The 23023-nt window shown below is 51.2% G+C and overlaps 10 protein-coding genes across 10 annotated transcripts; 6 read left to right on the top strand and 4 right to left on the bottom strand.

The window, feature by feature from the left end:
• Positions 1–758: 758 nt before the first annotated feature.
• BDZ99DRAFT_467553 (uncharacterized protein) lies at positions 759–1632 on the top strand (the record flags this gene model as incomplete). The annotated part of the gene is given in 3 exon segments (XM_033721042.1): positions 759–838; positions 928–1377; positions 1390–1632. 3 exon segments carry the CDS (start codon positions 762–764, stop codon positions 1544–1546), a joined length of 684 nt encoding a protein of 227 aa, XP_033571151.1. The 3' UTR covers positions 1547–1632.
• Positions 1633–3119: 1487 nt separating this feature from the next.
• Positions 3120–3646, bottom strand: BDZ99DRAFT_525776 (uncharacterized protein; the record flags this gene model as incomplete). Its single annotated transcript, XM_033726030.1, has 2 exons — positions 3120–3311; positions 3380–3646. The coding sequence occupies 2 exons, from the start codon at positions 3644–3646 to the stop codon at positions 3120–3122; spliced, it is 459 nt and encodes a 152-aa protein (XP_033571150.1).
• A 2062-nt stretch (positions 3647–5708) lies between these two features.
• Positions 5709–6461, top strand: BDZ99DRAFT_372375 (cutinase precursor; the record flags this gene model as incomplete). Its single annotated transcript, XM_033714836.1, has 3 exons — positions 5709–5817; positions 5964–6227; positions 6295–6461. Coding segments are annotated over 3 exons (540 nt in total), but the record flags the coding sequence as incomplete, so codon positions are not given.
• A 3239-nt stretch (positions 6462–9700) lies between these two features.
• Positions 9701–11209, top strand: BDZ99DRAFT_398268 (2-methylcitrate dehydratase PrpD; the record flags this gene model as incomplete). Its single annotated transcript, XM_033716084.1, has 2 exons — positions 9701–10094; positions 10179–11209. 2 exons carry the CDS (start codon positions 9701–9703, stop codon positions 11207–11209), a joined length of 1425 nt encoding a protein of 474 aa, XP_033571148.1.
• A 1794-nt stretch (positions 11210–13003) lies between these two features.
• Positions 13004–14295, top strand: BDZ99DRAFT_153906 (uncharacterized protein). Its single transcript, XM_033712812.1, has one exon. The coding sequence runs from the start codon at positions 13265–13267 to the stop codon at positions 14108–14110; it is 846 nt and encodes a 281-aa protein (XP_033571147.1). The 5' UTR covers positions 13004–13264; the 3' UTR covers positions 14111–14295.
• A 244-nt stretch (positions 14296–14539) lies between these two features.
• Positions 14540–14842, top strand: BDZ99DRAFT_369707 (uncharacterized protein; the record flags this gene model as incomplete). Its single annotated transcript, XM_033714796.1, has 1 exon — positions 14540–14842. A coding segment is annotated over one exon (303 nt), but the record flags the coding sequence as incomplete, so codon positions are not given.
• Positions 14843–15886: 1044 nt separating this feature from the next.
• Positions 15887–17042, top strand: BDZ99DRAFT_575497 (uncharacterized protein). The gene has a single exon (XM_033728476.1). It carries the CDS (start codon positions 16201–16203, stop codon positions 16639–16641), a length of 441 nt encoding a protein of 146 aa, XP_033571145.1. The 5' UTR covers positions 15887–16200; the 3' UTR covers positions 16642–17042.
• A 786-nt stretch (positions 17043–17828) lies between these two features.
• BDZ99DRAFT_364317 (uncharacterized protein) lies at positions 17829–19028 on the bottom strand (the record flags this gene model as incomplete). Its single annotated transcript, XM_033714724.1, has 2 exons — positions 17829–18108; positions 18154–19028. Coding segments are annotated over 2 exons (1155 nt in total), but the record flags the coding sequence as incomplete, so codon positions are not given.
• A 213-nt stretch (positions 19029–19241) lies between these two features.
• On the bottom strand, positions 19242–19484 carry BDZ99DRAFT_348118 (uncharacterized protein; the record flags this gene model as incomplete). Its single annotated transcript, XM_033714462.1, has 1 exon — positions 19242–19484. A coding segment is annotated over one exon (243 nt), but the record flags the coding sequence as incomplete, so codon positions are not given.
• An 801-nt stretch (positions 19485–20285) lies between these two features.
• On the bottom strand, positions 20286–20528 carry BDZ99DRAFT_350622 (uncharacterized protein; the record flags this gene model as incomplete). Its single annotated transcript, XM_033714508.1, has 1 exon — positions 20286–20528. A coding segment is annotated over one exon (243 nt), but the record flags the coding sequence as incomplete, so codon positions are not given.
• Positions 20529–23023: the final 2495 nt, after the last annotated feature.

Raw genomic sequence — 23023 nt, 5'->3', positions numbered from 1 at the left:
TTTATCACCTGGCAATAGAGAATGGGTTACAGAGATAGGTGCCATATCTGCTGGCGGCATTTTTATTCCCTCTTACTTTATCTTTAAGGGGAAAGTAATAACCAAGAATATGGGTATGGAAGCTCTCAATTCTGTTCCAGATTCAGAGATTGGAGTTTCTATCAACGGTTGGAGTGATCAGCAACACGCTGCTGCGTGGATTGACCATTTTGATATGTGGACTCGACGAGAGGATCATTGGGAGGATATCCGTGAAGATAGAGAATCCGCAGGAGAACAATATGGTTACCGGCTTCTTCTAATGGATGGCCATATTTCTCACCTCTCTCTGGAATTTATTACCAAATGCGAAGAGGCCAGGATTATCCCATTCTGTTTGCCACCCCATACTACTCATAATATCCAACCGCTGGATCGTTGTCTCTTTTCCATCTTGAAGAAACAATATTCAGATAAGATTGACGAGTATATTGGCCTTCAGCGACGTGGCATCGACCGCACAGTGTTCCTGGAGCTCTACGGGCAGATTCGTGATGATGTATACACCTCACAATACATCAAAACAAGCTTCTTGGCAGCAGGAATATGGCCTCTTAATGCCCAAAGAATTCTACAGAAATTGAAGAAGCCTGATCAATCTGAGCGCCATACAACTCCTCAGCAAATTCGGATTGGAACGCCAGCTCTCCTTTCGTCGCCAATGCATCCAAGAACTCCGTCAACACAAGATGATATATCACGTTACCGAACATCAATTTCTCATGCCTCAGCTACGCAGGCCACACGTGATGCAGCCACTAACAAGCTATACGCTACAATCAATTCTCTACGTGCAGAACTACAGCTTGTCAACAATCGAAATCGCGAGCTTGAAACAGCTACAGCTACACAGAAACATAAGCGATTGAAAAAGAACTCAGTGCTTACAAAATCACACCATATTTCCACAACCGAAATCCGGAGAATTCTTGATGCCCAGGCTGTTGCTGCAGCTAAGAAACAACACGCTAAGGAGCTTCGAGAGGCCGCCAAGTTACTTAAGAAGGAAGCTAAGATAGATGAAGATGAGAATAAGCAGAAGAGGAAGGAAGCCGTCGCCAAGCGAGTCGAATTGCGTGTGCACAAGCTAGCCAAGGAGAAAGAATATAAAGCTACACAACGTCAACGTAAACAAGTGCAAAAGAGGTACGATGACGCCATTATAGCCGACAGCCAGAACGGCAGCCAAATCACGAAAAACGCTGTCAAGAAGCTTCATGAGGCTTTGTTGATTGCTTCAAGTGCTGATGCAATTGCTAAGACAGCCGTTGATGAAGCCATATCAGCATGGCAGCATGCCTGCGTGCATGTGGCCTCCCTACAGAACTCAACACAGAACTCAACACAGAACTCAACACAGAATGCAGGGGCTGATGAGATGGAAATTGATCAATTCGATGAACAATTTGATGAGGAATTTGATGAGGAAATGGATGAGGAAATTGATGAGGATGGGGAAATGGATGAGAATCGCGTGCTGGAGAGTGTTGAGGGGGGCTACTATTGAGTGAACAAAGTGATATCATAGGTGAACGAGTTGGAACAAGTCTCAACACCATGTTAGAGCTTGTATAGATAGATGTTGTATCAATTTCCAGCTTCAAAACGGTACAGATGTTGTTACGTGTTGATTTGCATGAGAAATCGCTGCAAAACGGCAATCTCCGTCACTTTTGATGTTCCTGCTTACTAATCGCACGGGCCATACAATAACACCCTCATATACAATAACCCACTCAAGTACTCTAGCTGAAGAACTGTAAATCACTTACTATGGATAGAGAACTCTACTCCGGTCAGCCTATCTGAGGTGACTCAACGTGCTCTGAAGTCCTCCAAAGCGATTAATACATTTTTCTTGAAAATACACAGGTGCGCTTCAAACGGTGGCATCAATTTGTATATGAACTTATGACGAGACGCTGATTCCCGACTAGCTACGATTAAAAAAGAAAACAGGCTCGAGTTCTCTTATATGAAGATGCAGACCGCTGTTTCAAATATCTTCCAAAACGATTGATCCACAGTTCGTGAGAGTGCACGGAGGCACCTCAAGCGATGGCATCGAGGTGGGTACGAGCATATGATGAGTGACATATTCTCGACTTGCTACAACTAAGAAAGGAAACAAGACCGGTTGCTCCTCTGTAGAGTTGTAGAGGATCATATCCAAAGATCCTCCAAACGATCAATGAAATTTCCTGAGAACGTACACGATCTAGCCTCTTCAATGTGATTACCACTTGTTTGAACTACGTGATGATGCGCCCTCGGCCCGACATCTATTCCGTAGCATCAACTATTGCTTCACCCCAGCCTATTCACTTCTAGCCCCAGCAGCAGCTCGAACAACCACAAGGTGAATCAAATCTGCCTCAACCGCTGTGGATGATGGTGATCACCTACGCATACAGAAGCTGAACGCTAACAAATTGGTCACAGACGTCACAAATCCAAACTCGCGTCCAAAAAATGGCACACCTGCTCCCCATCGTCTTCGTCGCCGCTCACGCCACCTTTTCCGCCTTTTTTCCAACAATTGAAGAAGAGCTCGCTATCACCTTTTCCCTGACAGCATGGACCGCGCCGGCCGCTTCGGTTGCTTCTTTGCGGGCCTCGGTGGGCCTTCTTGTGCTCGACCGCATCTTATGTACCAACATCAGGGTACAGCTTGAGGGTAGGAGAATACGCGTCGTCCTGGACTACGTGGACGAGGAGGCCTAGTGGAGCCTGCTGGCGTTGCTGCTCCTCTGGTGGCTTCGGAACATCTGCTCAACACATCGCGTCCGTCGTCTACCCTCGGAGTGAGCGGACTTGCTCAAGGCAGCTATCCGACGTTCTCGTATCTGGGTCTTCTGGGTTGGATATCCGGCTTGTTTTTCTTTATATTTGTAGCGAATTGTAGATCAGTCTTTCATCATAAGCTCATGCACGTTCTGATACCACTGTTTGACGTGCCTCCGTATATTCTCAAGAAAAGTGCATGAATTGTTTTGGAAGGTCTAAGAAGAATACGTCGAGCCACTTCAGACGGCGCTCTAGCGCTCTGCACTACCTCGCTACTACTGAAAGGGCTTTACTTACTCCCCATCATATCTAGCATAGTCGTCGGCAATGGCAACATGACTCTGCTCGAAGCGGGTCATCCTCATCATCGTCGTCTCTTTCGGTCCGGGTGAGCCACACAGGAAAGCGAGGTTCGCAGTCTGGATCTGGGACGATGTCTTCGTCGATCTCATCCACAGGATCAGGATGTCTTCCAGGGTCGGGATCTTCCGCACGTCATTAAAGGGCCAAGCGGGCAAGACACGGAGGTTGTGCCAGGCCACGGCAGCGCTACCAGGCTCGTGCGGAAGGGGCAGGAACCATCCGATGGTTGTCTTTGCTCTGTTGTCTTCCTCCCGCTGTCTTCGCTCTGTCGTCTCTCTCCCCCTTCATCTCCGGTAGCGTTGGCCAAGGTGTCAGCTCCCCCTTGAGCTGCCACTTGGGGCACCAGATAGTCTTTTCGCAGAGCACTACGCTGTGATTCTCCGGGAAGTCTTTCTCTCTCTTTCAAGCGGTTTGGAATTGGTTGTTGTCCGCCCTTGCTCAGGACCTCCTCTTTCATTGCGACGGCACGGTTGAGCTGCTTCGTGTGGGACTCGACTACAGCTTGCCTATGCGCTAGCTACGATGTTTTCGAGGGTCGGAATCTTGCGGACGTCGTCGAAATGCCAAGAGGTCTCTTCGCTAGGATAGGTTTGTGTAGCGAAGTTTAAGTCGGGGAGCGTGATGCCGCTCATGAACAGTTCTCAAAAGTGCAGCCAAAAGTCATGCCGCCGCCGCCGTCCATGTTCTGTCGCCGTGGCCGCCGGTCCTCCGTCAGAGCTGTCTGCATGTTGCCTAAGTAGTTCTGCTCGGCGAGCCTTGTAGAGGTAAAAGCTCTATAGGTTGTAGAGGGGGAAAGCGAGGCGGGACTTTGAGGAAGCTTCCGGGTCGGGCCGGGTCGCTAAACATGTCACGGCCGTAGCGGGCAGAGCGTGTCGAGACGTCGGCTTTAGATGAGGCTGGTATGTTGAGGGCTGTCACCGAGGTCGAGGGTGCCGCGAAGGCGTTGTCGTAGCCGACCATTAACGTCGTTGGAGTCGAGATCGCGGCGAGGAGGAAGGTCGTGATGCCTCGCTCGTTGAGAGAAGGAAGGAGGAGGAGCTTATGGGTGTATGATGGCGAGGAGAGATGTGGGAGTCCTGACGCATGACTGTGTTGAAGCGGCGAGGTGTGGTGTGTTCGGTCACTGGGGGCTTTGGAAGAAGTTGAGGTGTTGTTGATAAAGCTTGGCGCGATCCTGTCCACTCTTCCCAAAGGCTCTTCGTTCCGTCAAGAAGATACAAAGTTTTCTAACGCAAAAGCTTGGAATTTGGTATTTCCCTGCGGCTCGGGCCACATCTTCGTAAGGTTCCACGACTAATAGATTTGGAGATCAGCATCTTGGACAAGATACTTCCACCGTGTGCCACGTCTCGTTCACCTTGCTATGGGCCAACTTGCGGCACCCTGAGAACATGCAAGTCTCCTGGGTAGAAAGTCGTGCTTTGCAGAATATCTAGGGTCTACCTTGTCAATTCGTCCGCCCGACGCCGTAATCCCCAAAACGATGCAAGGGCGATCGTGGAACAATCGCCTCAACCTCAGACGACGTACCACGACTCCACCAAGGCCGACCAATAGTACGTGTGCATGATTCACGTTTCAAATGAAAGCTATGTTGACCTGAAACGTGCCGAGGTTGAGATTTGCGATCTGCAATTCGGAGGATGTCTCCTCAACCACCAGCCTATTTCGTCCAAGTCAGGCACATTTCCCCACACAACTGTGGCTCAAATATCCCCGCATTGATCTACGCCGTTATATCATAAACTTTAAACGCCTTCGGTATATCTCTAGAACCGGAATCTCGGGATCTCGACAATGCGTTTAACGATCAGACGATGTTCTGCCCCGGCGAAACGGTACTCGTTTCGCGCGTTCTCCGAAAGAAATCCTCGGCATTGGATATCCTAGCAACTATGTCCTAGTTTGAGTGGTCTTCCAAAGACTTCGAAACACCCCCATGACTTGTCAACGCCTCGTCCCTGGCATCTTTCCTGTCCCACGACCGCCTGCACAACATCGGCTCCGCTGCGCCGGTATCGCCAATCTAGCCCATCCTAGCCTGCCGCTCGCCGTCGTCTCTATCGACCTATCACTGGCAATATTGAGAATCAATGCCGAGGGATTCATGGATTGCATCTCGCAACCAAGGACGGAGCAACCCCCGTGGACTTGCTATGGAAGGACGCCGGGGCAGGAGCCGGTACTGCGCAGCGCTTCTGCTTTATGCTATAGCTATACCGCGAAGTCTTTCCTAGAAGGGTCTGAGGAGGGGGGAGACGCGAAGAAACATAAATACGGGTCGATGGACATGGACAAAGTTTGTTTGAACTGCAAGGGATCTTCCCCTTTCCCGCGAAACTTCAACATTCATTCTTCGATTTAGTACGATTCTATCATCCTTCTTTACATTTTCTAGCCCTCAGACTTTTCAGATCCCATTCCCGTTCTCCAATATGCACCACCGAACCATCCTTCTCTCTCTCCTTTCCCTCCCTCTCGCCTACACCCACCCCCTCCTCGCCCCACGCGCCTCCGACCTAACCTCCGACACTCAAAACGACGTTGTCAACAACACCGGCTGCAAAGCCGTTACGGTTGTCTTTGCGCGCGGCACCCTCGAGGCCGGGAACGTGGGGTCTCTCGCCGGTAAGCCCAACCCCACTAGCATCATCGCTATTCCCATTCCCTTTCCATTAAGCTTCTAGTATTTACCTAGGCTATTCCATACCCATGTCCATAATCATTCCATAACGATACCAGTCTTCACTCTATCTAACCCGCTCCACTCGCAGGTCCCCCCTTCTTCCAAGCCCTCGCCACCTCCATCTCCGCCGACCAACTCGCCGTCCAAGGCGTCGACTACCCCGCCGACATCGCCGGTTTTCTAGCTGGCGGCGATTCAGCCGGAAGCACACTAATGGCGCAGCTAGTCGGGCAGGCGCAGACGCAGTGTCCGGATACAAAGGTGGTGATGAGCGGGTATAGCCAGGGGGGGCAGTTGGTGCATAACGCGGCGAAGCAGATCACGGCGGCGCAGGGGGCGGCGGTGAACTCAGGTAAGATCCTGTTTATATTTGATAGAAAGGGTAAGGTGGGTGTGAATGGGGTGCTAATGGTGTGCAGTGGTTATTTTCGGCGACCCGGATGATGGCCAGGCGGTCGCGAATGTCAATGCTGCGAATGTGGATGTTATCTGCCATAGCGGCGACTTGATCTGTCAGGGGCAGGATACCGTCCTTTTGCCGCATTTGACGTACTCCGAGGATGCATCAGCGGCGGCGGCATTCGTGAAGAAGGCGGCTGGATTGTGAGGAATGAGCGGTAGGGTAGCGGAGGGTGATTAGGGTTATACCAAGGAGATATAGGAGCGGGCGTTATATGAGATGTAAGGTCTTTTGTATGTTCATTTTCGATCATTTTGGACTACCGCTTCACTATCAATATTTTATCTATTTCAATCTCGGACGATGACGCTGTTCAATGATCCAACTCGATCTACCTTCAGGAGCTCAACGCCGCATCCAAGAGTCGTTCGGGTGCACTAGCTTTAGGTCTAGTATAATACCTCGCCCCAAAGTGATGTGCATATACTGCTCCTTTCGAGCACTGCCGTATTCCGTCCTCTCCCCCGTGTCTATTGTCCTCGCGTATGGCTTTTCACCGCATGATTGGACGACCATTGGAGAAATTGCTACAACCGTCAAGAGAAATTGGCATTAGCCAGCTACTGATATGATTCACGCTTCCCATTGGAGTAGTATCTTGAGTTTCTTTCAATTTGAAGCAGTGCTCATGTTGCTCTGTGTATTGAGGGCATGCCCAACGGCACATCCACCCCATCCTCCTTGTGGCTCTGGAGAGCAGGTACATACTTTATGTTTGCATTCTTATTTTTAATTTCGGTATGGCAACGGCGACGAGGAAGGGCGACTCTATTCAGAGGGCTTTTGCTTATGCTTGCCTAAGATTTCAGCTTCAGGTATGTCTTCCTCTCCTTGCTTTTCTGGTTCTGGGACGCCGCATAGTTTAAGTTACAGTTGCTTTCGTCTTGTACACTCTAGATTCTTGCGAACAGTCGGGAGGGTTAGGCCCGGCTGCATGCGACTATCTTCGGCACGGGCCTAAGTCTGCAGCCAGCTTCGCTCGACACCACCTGATTCGATGAATGGCCCTGCAGAGATTTCTAAACGGCGCTCATGGGTCATTAGTGTCAACAAAGCCACAGCAATAAACTAAACCCAATATCGGGACAGTGGGTTTTCCATCCTAATTGCAAGTCACTGCTCCACTGATAATCTATATTGGCCTGACGTGCGCCGCTCCTCATCTCCCATTGCTCAACTGGACAATCCTCCAAGGGTCTCTGCAGAACATTCATGAGTCATTACTAGGGAGTATTCACTACTACCATTTCCATAGCAGATAAGTCAAGCCCTTCCGTCGTTCAGAATGCGAGTTACTACTCTGCTCATACCCTCTTCAGTCCAAGTAGTGGCGAGCTTTTCTCTCTCGTTGCCCAAGTCAGCAGCCTTTCAAGAATTCCTATACAGCATTAAAGAGGTGGTAAAGAATCCTACTTTCGATGAGGATCCAGGTTGCTCGGGCCGAATGACGATATCAGATTCCGTCTCCGCAATTCAGCCACTCGTTCGCAAACGCCATGTATCGAACCCAATCTTCAACGTCTATGAACCGCCTTTGCCTAGCTCCTGAACCTATCCAGGAGCACCCCATAGCTTCAAACAGTAACCGGAAAAGGAATCAATTTATTATGAGTTAGTCTAGCCAACGACATCAATTCCAAGCGCATTCCGTATCACCCCTCTTTTCCAACGCCTACAAAATCCTCGATGGAGAACTCAGCGGTCTAGCGGAACACACTCCACACCATGAACTGAGTCATAGAGCCAGATTCGCTCGTAATATAACCTCAGCTATCTTGTGGGATCATCTCCATATCTACTCCGGATCTCAGCCACGGTCCAAATTTATCTCGATATCCAGCATCTAGGAATCCTCGTTGCCTAGCTTCACCTTCAAGGTATTTTCAAGAAACAATCTACAAAACCCGAGTCTTGTTACAGCAGACTGACCTGGCCTATGACTTCAGACATTTCGAGAAATCAAGTATCGCCGCACTCTATACCGACCCCGACTTCCCAAAGTCTACGATTGTCTACGATTCCTCGTTGCTGAAAGAGGCCTCCATGTCTTTGACCTCCATCATCCAAGACTACACATACTAGACGACAGCCCCAGCCAGGAGATGATTGACACAGTTTCATTAGTCACTCGTCTCCAAGCAACTCGCTTGCTGCCCCGAACTTGTACTGCCTCAAACAGGAGGGTATAAAACAGGCTTCCATCTCTTATACTTCCCTCTCTCACACTCTACAAATCAGCCCAAGCCAGGGGACGCCCGACATTACTGCATAAACGAAGTGCCCAAAGGCAGCTCGCCTTCTTCCAAGAAAGAGTGCTAATCCGATCTAGAGGGTTATAAAGCAGGCTTCCGTGTCTTCCACCTCCATGACTCCTCCACTCCACAAATCAGCCCAAGCGAGCGGACCTTTGGTACAAGTACATATCTACAGGCGCCTGTCCTGCCCCCTAGAAGTTGTGCTGCTCCGAATGGAAGGCTAAGGGTATGAAAGAGGCTTCCGTCGTGTCTACCCCCATCACTCCTACACTCCACGAATCAGTAAGCCAGTAGACATTTGTCACTACTCTGTTCACACCATCAAGGAACGTGCCCGCTCCAAAGAAGATCACTGTCACTGCCCCGAACAGTTAGGAATATAAGAGAGGCTTCCAGCTCTTCCACCTCCATTCCTCCTACACTTTACAAATTCAGTCAAAGGGAGTGGATGTTTGACATGGCTGAATCAATCAAGTATCTACAGGCAGTTTGCTCCCTAGAGGCTGTGCTGCTCCGAACAGGAAGAGGGAGATTTAAAATAAGCTTCCGCCTCATCCACCTCCATCACTCCTACACTCCACATATCAGAACGAGGTCAGTGGATGTTGGACACAGCTGTATCAGTGCAGTGTCTACAGGCAGCCTGCTCCCTAGAAGCTAGACTGCTCCGAAGAGTAACAGGAAGGTATAAAAGAGGCTTCCGTTGCATTCACCTCCATCACTCCTACAATCCACAAATCAGGCGGAAGTCAGTGGACGCTTGACACCTTTTTGTTAACAACATCAAGACACTCACTACGTTTTTAAAGAACTGTTGCAGCAAGCTAAACTGTACAACAATCTGAGTTCTCCTACAAAACATCAGGTTCAGACCGCTCAATTCAAGCCCTTCAGTCACCGCTTGCCGTCAAGAGCTACCACCTTCACCGACGCACAGTTCTCCGCTGTCTACGCCCAACACTCAGCCAATCGCCCCTCACACGTCGCCCGCCCGCGCACAGATTTTGTCCACTTCACTCGGTTTATAAACTGTCCACCTGCCCACCACCTTTCTCGTCTAGCTTCCATCCTCCTTCAACCAACGTCTGATCACCAACGCCAAACCTCACCATGGCAGCACAAGCTTCAGACTATGACCGCGTCCTCCAGGACACCCTCGACCACATCCACCACCCCCCCATCACCTCAGACTCCGCCTACAACTTCGCTCGTCTCTCCCTCCTCGATGCACTCGGCACCGCCATCGCAAACGTCTCCTCCGCCGACCCAATCTGCCGTCGCCTCATAGGCCCCATCGTCTCCGGCACCACCGTCCTGTGCGGCTTCCGCCTCCCTGGCACAAGCTTCGAGCTCGACCCCGTGAAAGGCGCCTTCGACCTCAGCAGCCTGATATCCCACCACCACAGTAACCTCTCCGGTCCCCCCTCCACTCCCCCACTCCCCCCCTCCAGCATCCTCGGCGCCCTCCTCGCAACCGCAGACTGGCTAAGCCGCACGCGCACGCGTCCCGCGCCATCCTCACGCTCCGGCTCCTCCACGCCCACCGCCTCGTCCGTTGCCTCGCTGCCACACCCCACCGCCTCCCCAGCGCCGCCAACCGGCGTGCCCCAGCGCACCTTCCTGACGGTCCAAATCGAAGCCTACGAGCTCTACGGCTGCCTAGCAGCGCACAACCCCTCGCTCTCCCCGACGCTGCTCGCCGAAGTCACCGCCACAGCGTGCGTCGCGCACCTCCTCGAGCTGCCCGAGGACGACGCTCTCGCCGCTCTTTCGAACGCCTGGGCGGATGCGGGAGCCCTCCGCGTGTCGGGCGCCGCGCGACAGAGCTGCGACGTCGCCGACGCGGCGGCCCGAGCGGTGCAGCACGCGCTGCTGGCACAGCGGGGGCAGGCTGGCGTTCCGGGGGTTCTTGGGGCAGAAAGGTGGGGGGTACAGGACGCGGTGTTGGGCGGAATGGAAGTAAGACTGCCGCCAGGCGTGTACGGCGGGCTGGAGAAGAACGCGTACTTCCAGATGGTGCCGGCGGCGTGGTGGGCCGTTTCGGCGGTGGAAGCGGCGCTGGGGCTGGTGCACGTGCTGCAGGAGAGGGAGCTGAGCGTGGAGAAGGACGTGCAGAACATCATTGTGCGCACGACGAGGGCGGGGAAGAGAAGCTACGCGGGTGGGAGCGGGCTGGGGGGTGCGGAGCGGAGGAGGGGGGATTTGGGGTTCGTGGTGGCGGTGGTGTTGTTGCTGGAGGGGGAGATGGTGGAAGAAGGGGACTATGAGGACGGCAGCGCGTGGGCGACAGACCCGAGAGTGGAGGCGCTTAGAGGAAGAATGATCGTTGTTGAGGATGAAGAGTTCACGCGGGGTTACGACGATGAGGGGACGCGGAGTGCGGCAAATGGCATCAAGTTGCTGCTGAGCGTAGACGAAGAGGTCCCAGAGAGGGTAGTTGAATTCCCAGTTGGGCACCCAAAGAGGGAGGACACGACGGTGATGGTTGTGGAGAAGTTCCGGAAGAACCTACAGAAGGGGGATTTCAGCGACGAGAGGGTGGCCGAGATCTTGGAAAGGGTGGAAGTAGATGACGCCGAGGTGGCCGATTTTGTGGACTTGTTCTGGAAGTGGGAGTAAGAGCGGTGGTTGTGGGCAGGCGGCGTGGGCTTTGTGTGGTTGCTTCTTTGCTCAATTCCTCTTATTCGGACGTAAAGTGTCGTACCATGACGCTGTGAATTGAGCTTAATATGATTCTCTAGACTTCATGTCAAAATTCGAGAGCCTAATATGCATTACTGTGAGTGAGCTTTTGCACACATCATCGAACCGTCCGAAGTGGCTCGACCTACTATCGAAAGTGAATATCAGATGTTAAAAGCATGCCTACGTGAACCAGGAGAACTAGGCTCTCCAGCATTTGCAATTGTCATCGCACTGTTTGAGGTGGCTGAACGCGCCAAGATAATTCTACATGGGATGTCAAAAACACAGCTTCATGAAATAGGAAGTCGAGGAATTTAAATATTTGCACCCTTCATAGCACCGTCTGAGGTAGTCTAGCCTACGAAAACGAGTCAATACAGGATGTAATGAACAGGGGAGCGTGAATTTGGCCCTATTCCCGTGCCTCGAGTATGAGCAGAATGCATAAGCATTTTGCAACCACGATAGGATCGTCTGAGGTAGTCTAGTTCATCGAAAATTCCTGTAAAGGATGTCAAAAGCGCTCGTGCATAGATTGAAAGGTCCGTATACTGCAGCTCTTGCAGCCATAATCGTATCGTCTGAAGTGGCCCGGCTTACCATGAAATTTTCGTGTAGGATGTCGAAAGCACGAGATCGTGATTAGGGTTCCTAGTTTCTGCTTTGTACATGAGCGAGACGAGAGCGGAATGCTTATTCGTTTGCCATCATCTTGCAATCGTCTGAAGTAGCTCAACGCGTTTTCGGACAATCAGCCTCGATGTGAAAAGCAAGAGCACAGATATCAAGTCCTTGCCACGTTCACTGTTGAAAGCACAACCATTGTGTTGTCCTCGTATTCAGTGGGTAGATGCTTATTCATTTGAAATCGGGATAGTGCCGTCTGAAGTGGCTCAATGCGCTTCCGGATAATGAGGCTCAATGTCAAAAGCAAGAGCATAGATGTCAGGTCCTTGCCACGTTCAGTGTTGAAAGCACGGCCATTTGGTTGTCATCCCATTCCGTGGGTAGATGCTTATTCAATTGCGATCGGGATGGTACCGTCTGAAGTGGCTCACCACGCTTCAGGATAATCAGCTTCAATGTCAAGAGCTAGCGCCCGAAAATCAGAACCTCACCAAATCTCTGCTCGAACCACACTAACTGCTACACCGCCCCATTAAGAGCGCGGTACTCCTTCATTTGATCTCCTCATAGCGCGGTCTGAGGTAGCTCAGCGTGCTACTAGGCAATTAGCTTCGATGTCAAAGGCGAGAACACGAGAATCAGGACCTTGCCTGGCTCAAGCGTCCACTACCATAATCTCGCTGCTCAATCCACAGTAGAGCAAGATTCACGTTCATTTGCTATCGTGATAGCGCCGCCTGAGGTGGTCCAACGTGGTCACCATCCCATGAAAGCATGCCAAAGCAGTCAGCACGTGATCTAGGAGCTGAAATGTCAGGGGCCTTGAATTCACTCACGGAGTAAGGCGCAGTGACCGCACATCACAGATTAAATCGTCTTGAAAGTGCTCTTTGACCGCTATTTGACGCTGTCTGAAGGCATATATACGATCATGGGCGACAGGGAATTTGGTGTTGCAGATGGAGAGATGGTCGAGGCTGTCGATTCATGGTGTTGAGGGATGCAGTAGGCAGCTTTAGAATAGCAGGCGCGTCCCGGCTCCGAGTCCCCCTAACGTTAGTCATCCCAAGCGCTCTTTTCCCCTCACCTCAGCCCAAGGCATCCAGCAGCTCTCCATCCTTAGGACCTTTACCGGCGCCGCATTCATTCTCGTCATCAAGCCGTAGGGCGCATCTTCCGCAGTATCTATATCCGCAGATTCACAGCGCTGTAGCATCTATTCGAGACGCGAGACGCGACTCCCCGAATTCCGTACGCATCTGCACCTTCACGACCATTATCAACGCCTTGTTAGTTAGTTAGCAAAAACATCATCAATTCACGTCTACGAGCTTTCGATCCTCCCGCAGGTCTACCGTCGCAATGCCTCCCTCCGCGCCATCGACACCGAACCTCAAACGCAAGCGATCCTCCTTCATCTCTCCCACCGACCAAACGATTGTGACTTTGAAAGTCGGGCCCGATGGGACTCCATACAATGTGCATTTGGAGCTATTATGCGGATGTTCTGAATACTTCCGAGGCCTCTTCAAAGGTGGCTTCAGGGAAGCCGAGGACCGCACAACCACTGTGGAAACCAATGTTCGGACGATGCAGATACTCATGAGGTGGCTCTATACTCAGAAACTAGAAACTCAGCATATACCCAGGGGCAATAAACCTGAGTGGCAACTCCATAGTTCCGAACTTCTCGATTTATACGCATTTGGAGATCGCTATGACGTCCCAGAGCTACGTAACGATACTATGAGATACATTCAGATACAGTATGGCCAGTCTAGCATCCAAAGGCTGCCGACATCGTATATACATCAGGCTTTCGAGAAGCTGCCAGCGTCCTCAACACTTTGCCGATGGCTCATCCAGCACTTTGCCCATTATTGGGATCCAGAAAAAGACACGGATGACGACGTCGCTGACTACAAAAACATGCCGCAGGAGTTCCTTCTAGGGGTGGCACTTATCTGTTTGAAGCGATTGGTACGTTTGCAGCCCAGGGGTAGTACAAACCACCGTATGGCCGGCGGAGAATTCAATGTGGACCCCTGCCATTTCCACGAGCACGGCGATGAGGATTCGACCGCGCTTTGCGTCGAAGAATCGGCTAGGCTAGCTGAGCTAAGACGCAAAGAGAAGTCCGGCAATATAACCCCCGTGCCTGCTAAAAAACCGAAGATAACGATCGAATCCCGGATATTTTCATCCTGATCATAAAATGCTCTAAGTTAACCTTGTCGCCAGATGAATTCATCATCTATAATCTACTGCAATTTTGGTTTCATCTTGACGAGTCGGACTTGTACTTGGTTAGATAGTTTTGGAGTAAACGGCGGTACTTTGGGTGGGGGACGAGAATTTGGCGCTCAGGACCTGCTAAGCATCGTCACTTCAACCACGGATCGCCTTGCGAGTACCAAAAAACAAATTCTCATTTACACCGAATCTCGTGGCGGGTCCACATACGTGTTCTCGACAGCTTCCTCTCCATTTTGCTTGCTCCCACTGCTTTGCACCTTCAATCTTTCCATTACTTGACAGTTCCTACCGATATCGCACCCTTCCAGCTGTATTAACAAAATGGCACCGCCCATCCGCAAGCGCTCCGCCCACCTATATCGTTCGTCCCCAATAGTCACCTTGCTCGTGAGCGCCGACGCCGTCCCCTTCCACGTCCACCGCGATCTCCTCTGCGAGTGTTCCGAATTCTTCCGCGCAGGCTTCGAAAGAAGCTTCAAAAAGGCGTCCGACAAAACCATGACACTAAACGACACGTCTCAATACACGATGCAACTATTCATACAATGGATGTACAGCGACAAGGTGGTGCCGATCGTCGACACAGAAAGCAGCGAGCCGCCGACATTCCGCGAGAACGAGCTCCTCGACCTCTATATCTTCGGTGACCGCTATGGCATCCCGGCCTTACGGGAAGCGGTCATGTGCATTTTCCGAGATAGCACTGATTTGCTGAAACACCTCTCTGGACTTGGTCATCCGGGCCTATGAGACCCTGTCGGATGATTCGACTATGTGCGCGTGGTTGGGTTGGTACTTTTCATACGAGATGATCTTCTCTTGGAGAAGAATCAAGAAATACTGGACCTGCTGCCGCAGCCTTTTTCGCTATGCACCGCAGGCTATTCACAATGCCGGCTCCAGACGATGGAGCTTAGCGGGGTTACAAAGGAGGCATGGGGACTTGAGCGGGATCGCAGGAATTACGATGGATTCTTTCGAGAGGAGGGGTATAATGCATCATCTGTCAATGAGGGAGGGTCTCCGATCCTACCTCAATCTCCAGTGCGGCAATCCATAGGCCAAGCGCTTGAAGCCATAGAGCAAGAGCTTGGAGCTGCGGCGTCCCAACTCGCCACCGAAGGAGACAGGCGCCTTGAGTCTCGTCTTAGGGCGGTACCTAGGAAATAGATTCGATCCACGCGCTCTCTACTGGGCTCCAAAGAGACTAATCTGGAAGCTTTTTCCTACCGAACCACCTACTCCCAGCCCTTATGCTTGCATCCTTAGTGGAAGGGAGGATACGAATCGTCCTATTTGTTGGATATGAACGTGGATTTGAACATTCTATCAGATACCAGGGTCTCTCAGGGCAGTCTCGAAATAATATACTTCTACTTGTAACCAGAACCTTCCTAGGCCTATTGCTGATGATTCTACTAATGAAAAGCGCATCCATACATACGAACGTACCAAATTCAGCAATCTCCTGGTACCGATGACGAAGGCCTAATTTCGAATGGGGCCATTATGATAGGCTGACTCGCTGAAGCCACGAATACAAGAACTCAACCATGGTACACACGAAAACTACATGCACAGTACCAAGGTATCTATCAAAATACTGCTCTAAATCTATCATCCTCATACACACAAAGGCAAAAATCTGTCATCAGTCTGTCTCCTCCAACCCTCAAGATCCAACAGCACCTACACCGACAGGTCGCCACAAGCAGCTTCTTCGGCAGACGCAATCGCACGCTCAACGACCATGGAGTTCCCTTCGCCAACCCCAGGCCGAAAGGTCTCCCCAGGTGTTGGGGACAAAAAGCGCTTGACAGTCACCACCGACCTTCTCGCTACTCTTGAACGCCAGATGGATGAACTGAAGGCTCTCGAATTTGCCTTGTTGCACGCCCTCTCGCTAGCAGAGATGGAACGCGATATCATCAAATCGACGCCTCCAGCTACTTCAGACGAACAACTCTCTCCAGCTGCTGTGGGCAAAGAGAGCTTGCCAGTCACCGGCGAAGACTCCATCGCCGTCCTCGAACGCATGATGCATGAACTCCATGCTATCTGTTTGGAAGTCAAAACTCTCAGCTCGGCCTCACAGCACGACCACTCCTCCGACAAAACCGCGCGCTCAACCAAATAAAAGCACCCCTCCAGCTAATCCGAGCAAAGGAGAGTCTCGCACCACTCCCAGCACAGACTCTCCGTCCGCCCTTTACATAGCCCACCGACGCCGACTACACCGCTCCTATAACCCTCGCTCCGTCTCCCCAGCACGCGCACCCCCACCCGTCCCGGTCCTCGGATGTCGCAGGAGCTATTCACCTTCCCTCCCCCTTCCCCTCTCCCTCCCCCTCGCCTCTTTTCTAGCCTCATATTCGGCTACCCACCTTTACCCCCACTCAGCGGCCAACCTAACCTCGCGCTGCATGAAGGAGATCCAGCATTGTGGAGAGTGTACGGTTGGGAAGGAACAAGAAACACAGTGACAACCCAATAGTCTGTGCGTACTTATTCAGCAATGTCCAGGGTGCCCCCATAAGGTTTCGTTTTATAGGGAGCGATATCGAAAATCCGTCTCTATGTTCCGGGCCGTGACGTTCGAAGGATCGGCAGTAGTAGCGGGAACAGAAGTGAGCGGAGGGTATATGGTGGTTAGGGGATGCTGTTGAGACGATAGAGCAAAGGGAAAGGTTGGTGACGCTGGACAACGTTTCTGCGGATATTGAGAGTGAATGGTGAGAGGGATGGCATACGGCGAAGACGAGGAGTTGTTAGGAGATGGGATTCTTTTTAACAATAGCACCATTCCCATAAGGGACTTTTAGTTCGAATTAAGCTTGTACGAGGCATCCATTCGCTTGTCAGAATACTTATCTATCTCATACACAAACCAACTATCATCCTCATCCGACCTCCTCCCATATCTCTGCCTATCACGCCTCTCCAAGCCCAGCTCTACTCCATAGCTCCGCTTCGAGGCTAAGCCAACAATAAGCCTCTTCACAGAAGGAGGAATCACCCTACAGTAGCGCCAGGATCAACGAGTTTGAGAACGGGAAGTAGGCCCACGTGTCGTGCTAGGAGTGTTCTTGACACTAACCTAGTACGGCACCGATGCTCAATTCGAACATCGTGAAGGATCCAGGCGCTCTATATGGGTGATGTGACGCCGAGATCGAACTCCACCTCCCCTACAGAAGTTTGAGTATGAAGTTTGAGGTGTTTTACTAGGTTGAGACCGTCGGGAATCTCGGCTCATACATTTTTGTTCTGTTTTGGGTTTCTTGATTGTGATGTTGGTGAGGTATTGTGTGAGGGTCGGAAGCTGGCTCCAGGATGTGCTTGATGTGGTACAGTATGACGGTGTGCTCTACTAAATATCGTGGTACTAGGTCGCCTTCACATTATAGTCGTACGTCTTCCAGCTAGTCTCAGCTAATGTCACGATTGGGATCAAATCGTTCTTGTGGGTTTTCCGTTCCACTGCTGCCATATCTTGCCCGTAGCCAGCGATGAAACCCTACGTTGCATTAGTAACTACAAGCGGACCGCCATGGAATCAAGGGGACTTACTCTCTTCCCGCTCTTTTCGTTCATCGGCGGTCTCCGCTCTCATTGTCGTGATCGGCCCATGCGTCGGGTTTCCAAAATCAATATCTTCCAAGAAATCTCGTACGAGAGTGCTGATAACGTAATGGCGCAATTCGCGTTGCTCTCTGAGGTCTTCACCCTCAATCTTGAATCGGTACTCTGGAGTATCCTTCCCTCTACGCATGGCGTTTATTTCATCAAGTATGTGCAAGAGACAGCTTTCCGGTGCCCCGGTACGTTCAAGGCCGTGTCGTATCGGATTTCCGACATAGCGGCGGGTAACATCAGTTGCGCCGTCAACGGAGAACGCGATGCAATACCTTAGCTTTCTGCCCCAACCTATAAATTTGTGTGTGGTTAGCCTAATCAGTTTGAAAGGTCGTTGCATATTACCAAGCCGTTCAGACTTGCCTTCGGTATAGAGCCGTGGTTTATCCCAGGCTTCCTCACAGGCATCAACGTGAATCCATCTTTTTTGATGGAGTGAATAAACCTCCGTCCATACGTGGTCTTCAGAATTCCAGACCCAACGAACACGCGAACCAAGAGCACGACATAGCATGCCAAAGCAGTTTGTCCATTCTCCAACACGCCCACGTCGAGTTCGCAGAAGAGTGAAGGCGTTGCTGTAGCGTGCATACCTTTCATAGTTGTGACATGCCGGACATTGGTACAATTCAACTTCTGTGGCAGCAAGAGCCCGCTCATTGGCAGTAGGTTCCGCCATACCCCGACCAATCGTAGGACCGCCACAGCTTGTGCAATGTGGATTGTTGACCCAGGTAAAGAAGGAGCGCTTGAACCAGCGCAAAAGGGCACGTATCACACAGTCTTGGTAGTCCCATGCTGCCCTCTTGCCAGGCCCTAGACTTTCCGCCTCCATTTGGAGAATTTGGCTCTCTTGTTCTGCTTCGTCGTAGATATGTTCCAATGGCACGACTTCCAAGGCTTTGTCTAGCAAGACGGAGTCCTCCCAGCGGAGAGGTATGTTAGATAGCGAGTGCAACAAGTCTCTGAATCGAAATGATCGGGCATCTTGCGGAGGTTGCGGTACCAAGGGAATATTGCGGAGGCTTGAGTACGATGGCGGCGGCGGTATTGAGGGAGCATTACGGAAACTCGAATACGACGGCGGAGACTGTATTGAACGGGAGGATGCCGATAGTGTTGGGGGGGTTCGTGCCCTTGATGCGGCTCCACGAGCTGCTAATTGGTCCATTCGTTTGATACTCAGGATGCTTCGAAATTTGCCGGTCAAGTCCCTAGCCAGCTGGTCGCTCTCTGATAGCCCTGAAGGTGTAGAAGGGTGCTGGCTGCTGCCGGCCTCATTTACTATGTGACTCAAAAGGCCGGTTGGTGCTGCTACGGAATGCCGTCGAGCCGTTGCCTGGTTGACGTCCGTTGCAATACCCAGTGCTTGTGTAGCTTTAGGTTGGGATGTAAATTCCGTCGACGAAGGAAGCGTCAAGACGCCACCGAGTCGTTCTCCAATTCGATCAAACACTTGGTAAGCAGGGATAATGTATGCGACTCCGGACTCTGGAGAGCCAGCAACGATATGTCCATAGAGATCTCCGCTGTCCGCGTTCATGACCCAAGATCCGCAGTCGCCATTTGCAACAGGCCCGGCTAAATGTATTGTGTAGACCTCTTGACATAATGTGCTACCAGGTAGACGCATAAATGATGGCGTTCCTGACATTCGACCAGCGATGAGACCTTTGGACCCAGTGGCAGCGAATATAGAGACATCGACAAAGCTGCTGCGCTGAATCCTTCGCGGAGCACATAAACGGTTTCCTTCTTTTCCGTAGACGTTGAGCATGTTTGATAGCGTACCGGAGGTAACTTCAATAAGGGCATAGTCCAAGCTATCGTCCTGCGAGTCGAATGACGTTATGTTAAGATTTCCTACGTTGACAAGGGATGAGAGAGTCGGCAGTGCAGATTCGTCGGTCCTTTGAGGTGTGAATCGTACCCGATTTTCACTCCGAGTAGTAATGTCTAACTCCGGGTCGGGACTGCTCCACTCTCCTAGGCTTTCTGGTCTACTCCTTGATGTGCAGGAATGCTCGTCGTAAGCTGATGAACCCGCTTCAGAATCAGCATACTCCGGGGTAATACTACCTCTGCTGGTGGCTTCGACATGGTCTATTGAGAACTCTTCGTCCATGTCGCTTTCGTCGTCAAGTTCGAGTTCGTAGTCACTGCCATCCGGCTGCTGAAACATGAAAGGGTCAGGATGACGCTTGAAAGCGTGTCCGGCCGTCAGGTAATAGTGCTTGCTTGCAAACTCGACTACACCACCGACAGTGGCCTTCCGCGGGATGTCGAGCTCTTCATTGGAACCTTGAATGTAGATTTGCGTACCAGGAGCACTATCTGTTGGAAAGGCGTAAATGGTTGGTGGGAGAGTCAAGTCACTCTCCGACACGGGCCCATCATTACCTGACCCCATTTCATCCGTCGCCAGTTGAACCAGCTGATCAAAATCAGGCGCCCTTGCCATATCTCCAGTTCGCAGGCCAGGATATATGCTGAGAAGACCACTCTCTTTGACGATCTTTCGAATCTCACGACGCAGGCTGGAATCGCTAGAACAGAATACAATGGTTGGTGATGCGGTCTTCGGGGAGTTACCAATCATATACACCGAGTATGTCACCCAGCTGGGTAGAGGTTCGCTCCGTTTATCGAGACAAGACTTGATCTCCGGGCCCAGCTTAACGAATGTCTCTCTCGCTGGTCCAGTAGCTTCCCAGCAGCAATTTCTTCCAATCTTTCCTATATACTGACCGATAGACGATTGTGGCTCAGCCCAGGCAGGTTTACTTGCTCTGCTTCGACGTATTCTCGCGAAGGCGTCCATGTCTAGGCATGGCAGGTGCCCAGAACGGAGGAAAGTGATGAGAAGGAAGATTTATGCTTCGTGCAGACTTTGCGGAAAATAAGATAGACTTAACCAAATTCATCTTTGCGTCCTTGGGGGAACAGCCTTCCAGATCGCCACCAATACGAGCAAGCTGGCGACGCTGCTTAGCCATCGTGACGCGTCCCCGCAGAAACCTGGGGGAGGACGCGAATTCGGTTGCCTTCTTTCTCAAGGCGGACGATGATGGCACCTGGATGATGGCATTGTAGACTAGACATATTGAAGGGTACAAGACGATGCCTGATGGGACGTTGGAGGGTTCTTGAAGCCTATCCAATGTGTGGGGTGGATGTCAGGATGTTGAAGTGCCGTCCCAAGTAGAGTAGAGAGCTTTGGGAAGAGCCCTCAAATCTCGCCCCATTCTCCACCAACATCAAAACCCTCATCACTCAAGAGTATAATTGGACCTTTGCATCGCGTTTAGAACAGCGTTGCTTAGCTACTGTAGTCATGTGTCAATCGGCAGAAATTGATTCATTTTAATTTCTGAGATTTGGGCATCACGGGTGCAAGATCATGTGACTAGCACATGGAGACCTCATCTTTTCCTTTTGGCAATCTAGAAACACGGAACATTCCAAAGGCTTCAAGACATACAAGGTTCTAGAAAGCTCTGATGTCGGCTGAATACTAGGAGCGTTTTATCACGTCTGGAGAATATCGGGATCGTAATCTTCCCTTGTACCCGCCTTCTATCTATGCAAGGAAATCCAAAGCTACTTTCGTTCATCGTCACGATTTTGATTAAACTGATACTGCAGGTCCCCAGTCCCACTGCAACAACATCTCCGCCGGAGCCAGCAATGAGATACTGCGTTGTATTAGCATTCAAAACGCTTTCATGGAATCGGACAAAACTACTTTCTTACCGCTTGTTCCCTCATTCGCACTATCTCCCTTCTGTACCTGAATGAAGTAGATTGTGGAATGATACCAGCAGATGTCCTCATTTATATCAAGGAATTTGCCACATTACCAGCAAAAGAATTACTACGTTTATGTTGTCCATGCCATAGCCGAAATGCCCTAATCTATTCAGTCGACCGCGAAAGGGTTCCAGCTAGCGACGGGGTTCAAATTGAGGAACCAACTGTTGATGCTTTAGCAATGACTCATTACGTATGGCTGCTCACTGACCTTCGGATGCGGTTGCGATAGCCATTGACCATCGCCGCGTAGCCGTTGGCGCGGCGTATGTCAAAGGTGGGTATATCGGGAAGCTTGTTCTTGTCGTCATAAAAGACCGTAGGAAACAAAAGTCGGGGTCTGGGTACGGATGCTGTTGATGATCATGCAGCGCTGCTTGTCGGCTCACTCGGCCTTCGCTCATAGCCACGGCCATTGACCTTCGGCGCATGGCCAGTGACTATCGGCACATGGTCATTAAACAGGTCAATAACCATCGGCGCATGATCATGCCTTGCAATCCCATCCCCTTGCTGGCCATTATCGTCATAACCGTGATGCTGTGAACGCGAGCGGCCCCTTTCGTGTTCCTGGAAGCTTCGTAGTGCCTCCATGTAGTTATGCTGTGTCGGAGTAGTCCCAAACTCATCGAGGCCATCTTGAACAGGTCCATTATCATCTCGGTTGTCCGAAGAGCTTGCATAACTATCATGGGCCTACCTGGCAAAGGTTGAATCACGTAGAGGCGACATTGGTGGCGACACCGAGGTAATCAGTAGCGAACACGGGGTTCTGCAAGAGTAGCGGCGAGTCCCTGACTTCGTGTTTTTGGCCGATGGGAAACTTCAAAGCGCTGCCAAGACGTTTTGCAATCTGGTCAAAGATTTGAGACGCAGGAATGATGCATGCTACCCCAGAATTTGGACTGCCTGCAACGATATGACCGTATAGATCGCCATTGGTTGCATCCATGACCCACGTCCCGCAGTCGCCAGTCTCGAGTGGGCCGTCCAGATATATTGTGTAGACCTCCTGACATTGGGGAGAACCAGGTAGAGTCACGAACTACGGCGTTCCAGATAGCCTACCGGACATGGGTCCTCTAGATCCGGTTATAGCAATTATTTTCACGTCCGCTGAGATAGAGCGTGCAACAATTGACGGTCTAAGAGCTCGATCCCCTGGTTCCCCGAGTTGCCAGGGGGGTTTGAATTCGTTTGATCTTGACACGATGCCTGAGTTCAACATATCGTCGGATGGGTCGATAAGCGCGTAGTCCAAGCCGTCACCAGTGGCGTCGAATGATGAAATGAAGAGACTTCCGGTGTCAATTAGGGACAATGAGACAGGGTCTTCTCTGTCAACCGCTGGTTGAGACTGCAAGCTATCCACTCCACTTTCCGGAGCTTGTGATAAGGAGGAGCCTTCCAACCCAGAGC

The sequence above is a fragment of the Mytilinidion resinicola genome, assembly GCF_010093595.1.
Source record: "Mytilinidion resinicola strain CBS 304.34 unplaced genomic scaffold BDZ99scaffold_23, whole genome shotgun sequence".
NCBI classification, from domain to species: Eukaryota; Fungi; Ascomycota; class Dothideomycetes; order Mytilinidiales; family Mytilinidiaceae; genus Mytilinidion; species Mytilinidion resinicola.
This window is presented reverse-complemented; position numbering and strand designations above follow the sequence as displayed.

What these genes read in the sequence shown, in the direction of transcription:
- BDZ99DRAFT_153906 (XM_033712812.1), top strand. Translation starts at nt 13,265, where the DNA reads ATGCCTCCCTCCGCGCCATCGACACCGAACCTCAAACGCAAGCGATCC.
- BDZ99DRAFT_575497 (XM_033728476.1), top strand. Translation starts at nt 16,201, where the DNA reads ATGAACTCCATGCTATCTGTTTGGAAGTCAAAACTCTCAGCTCGGCCT.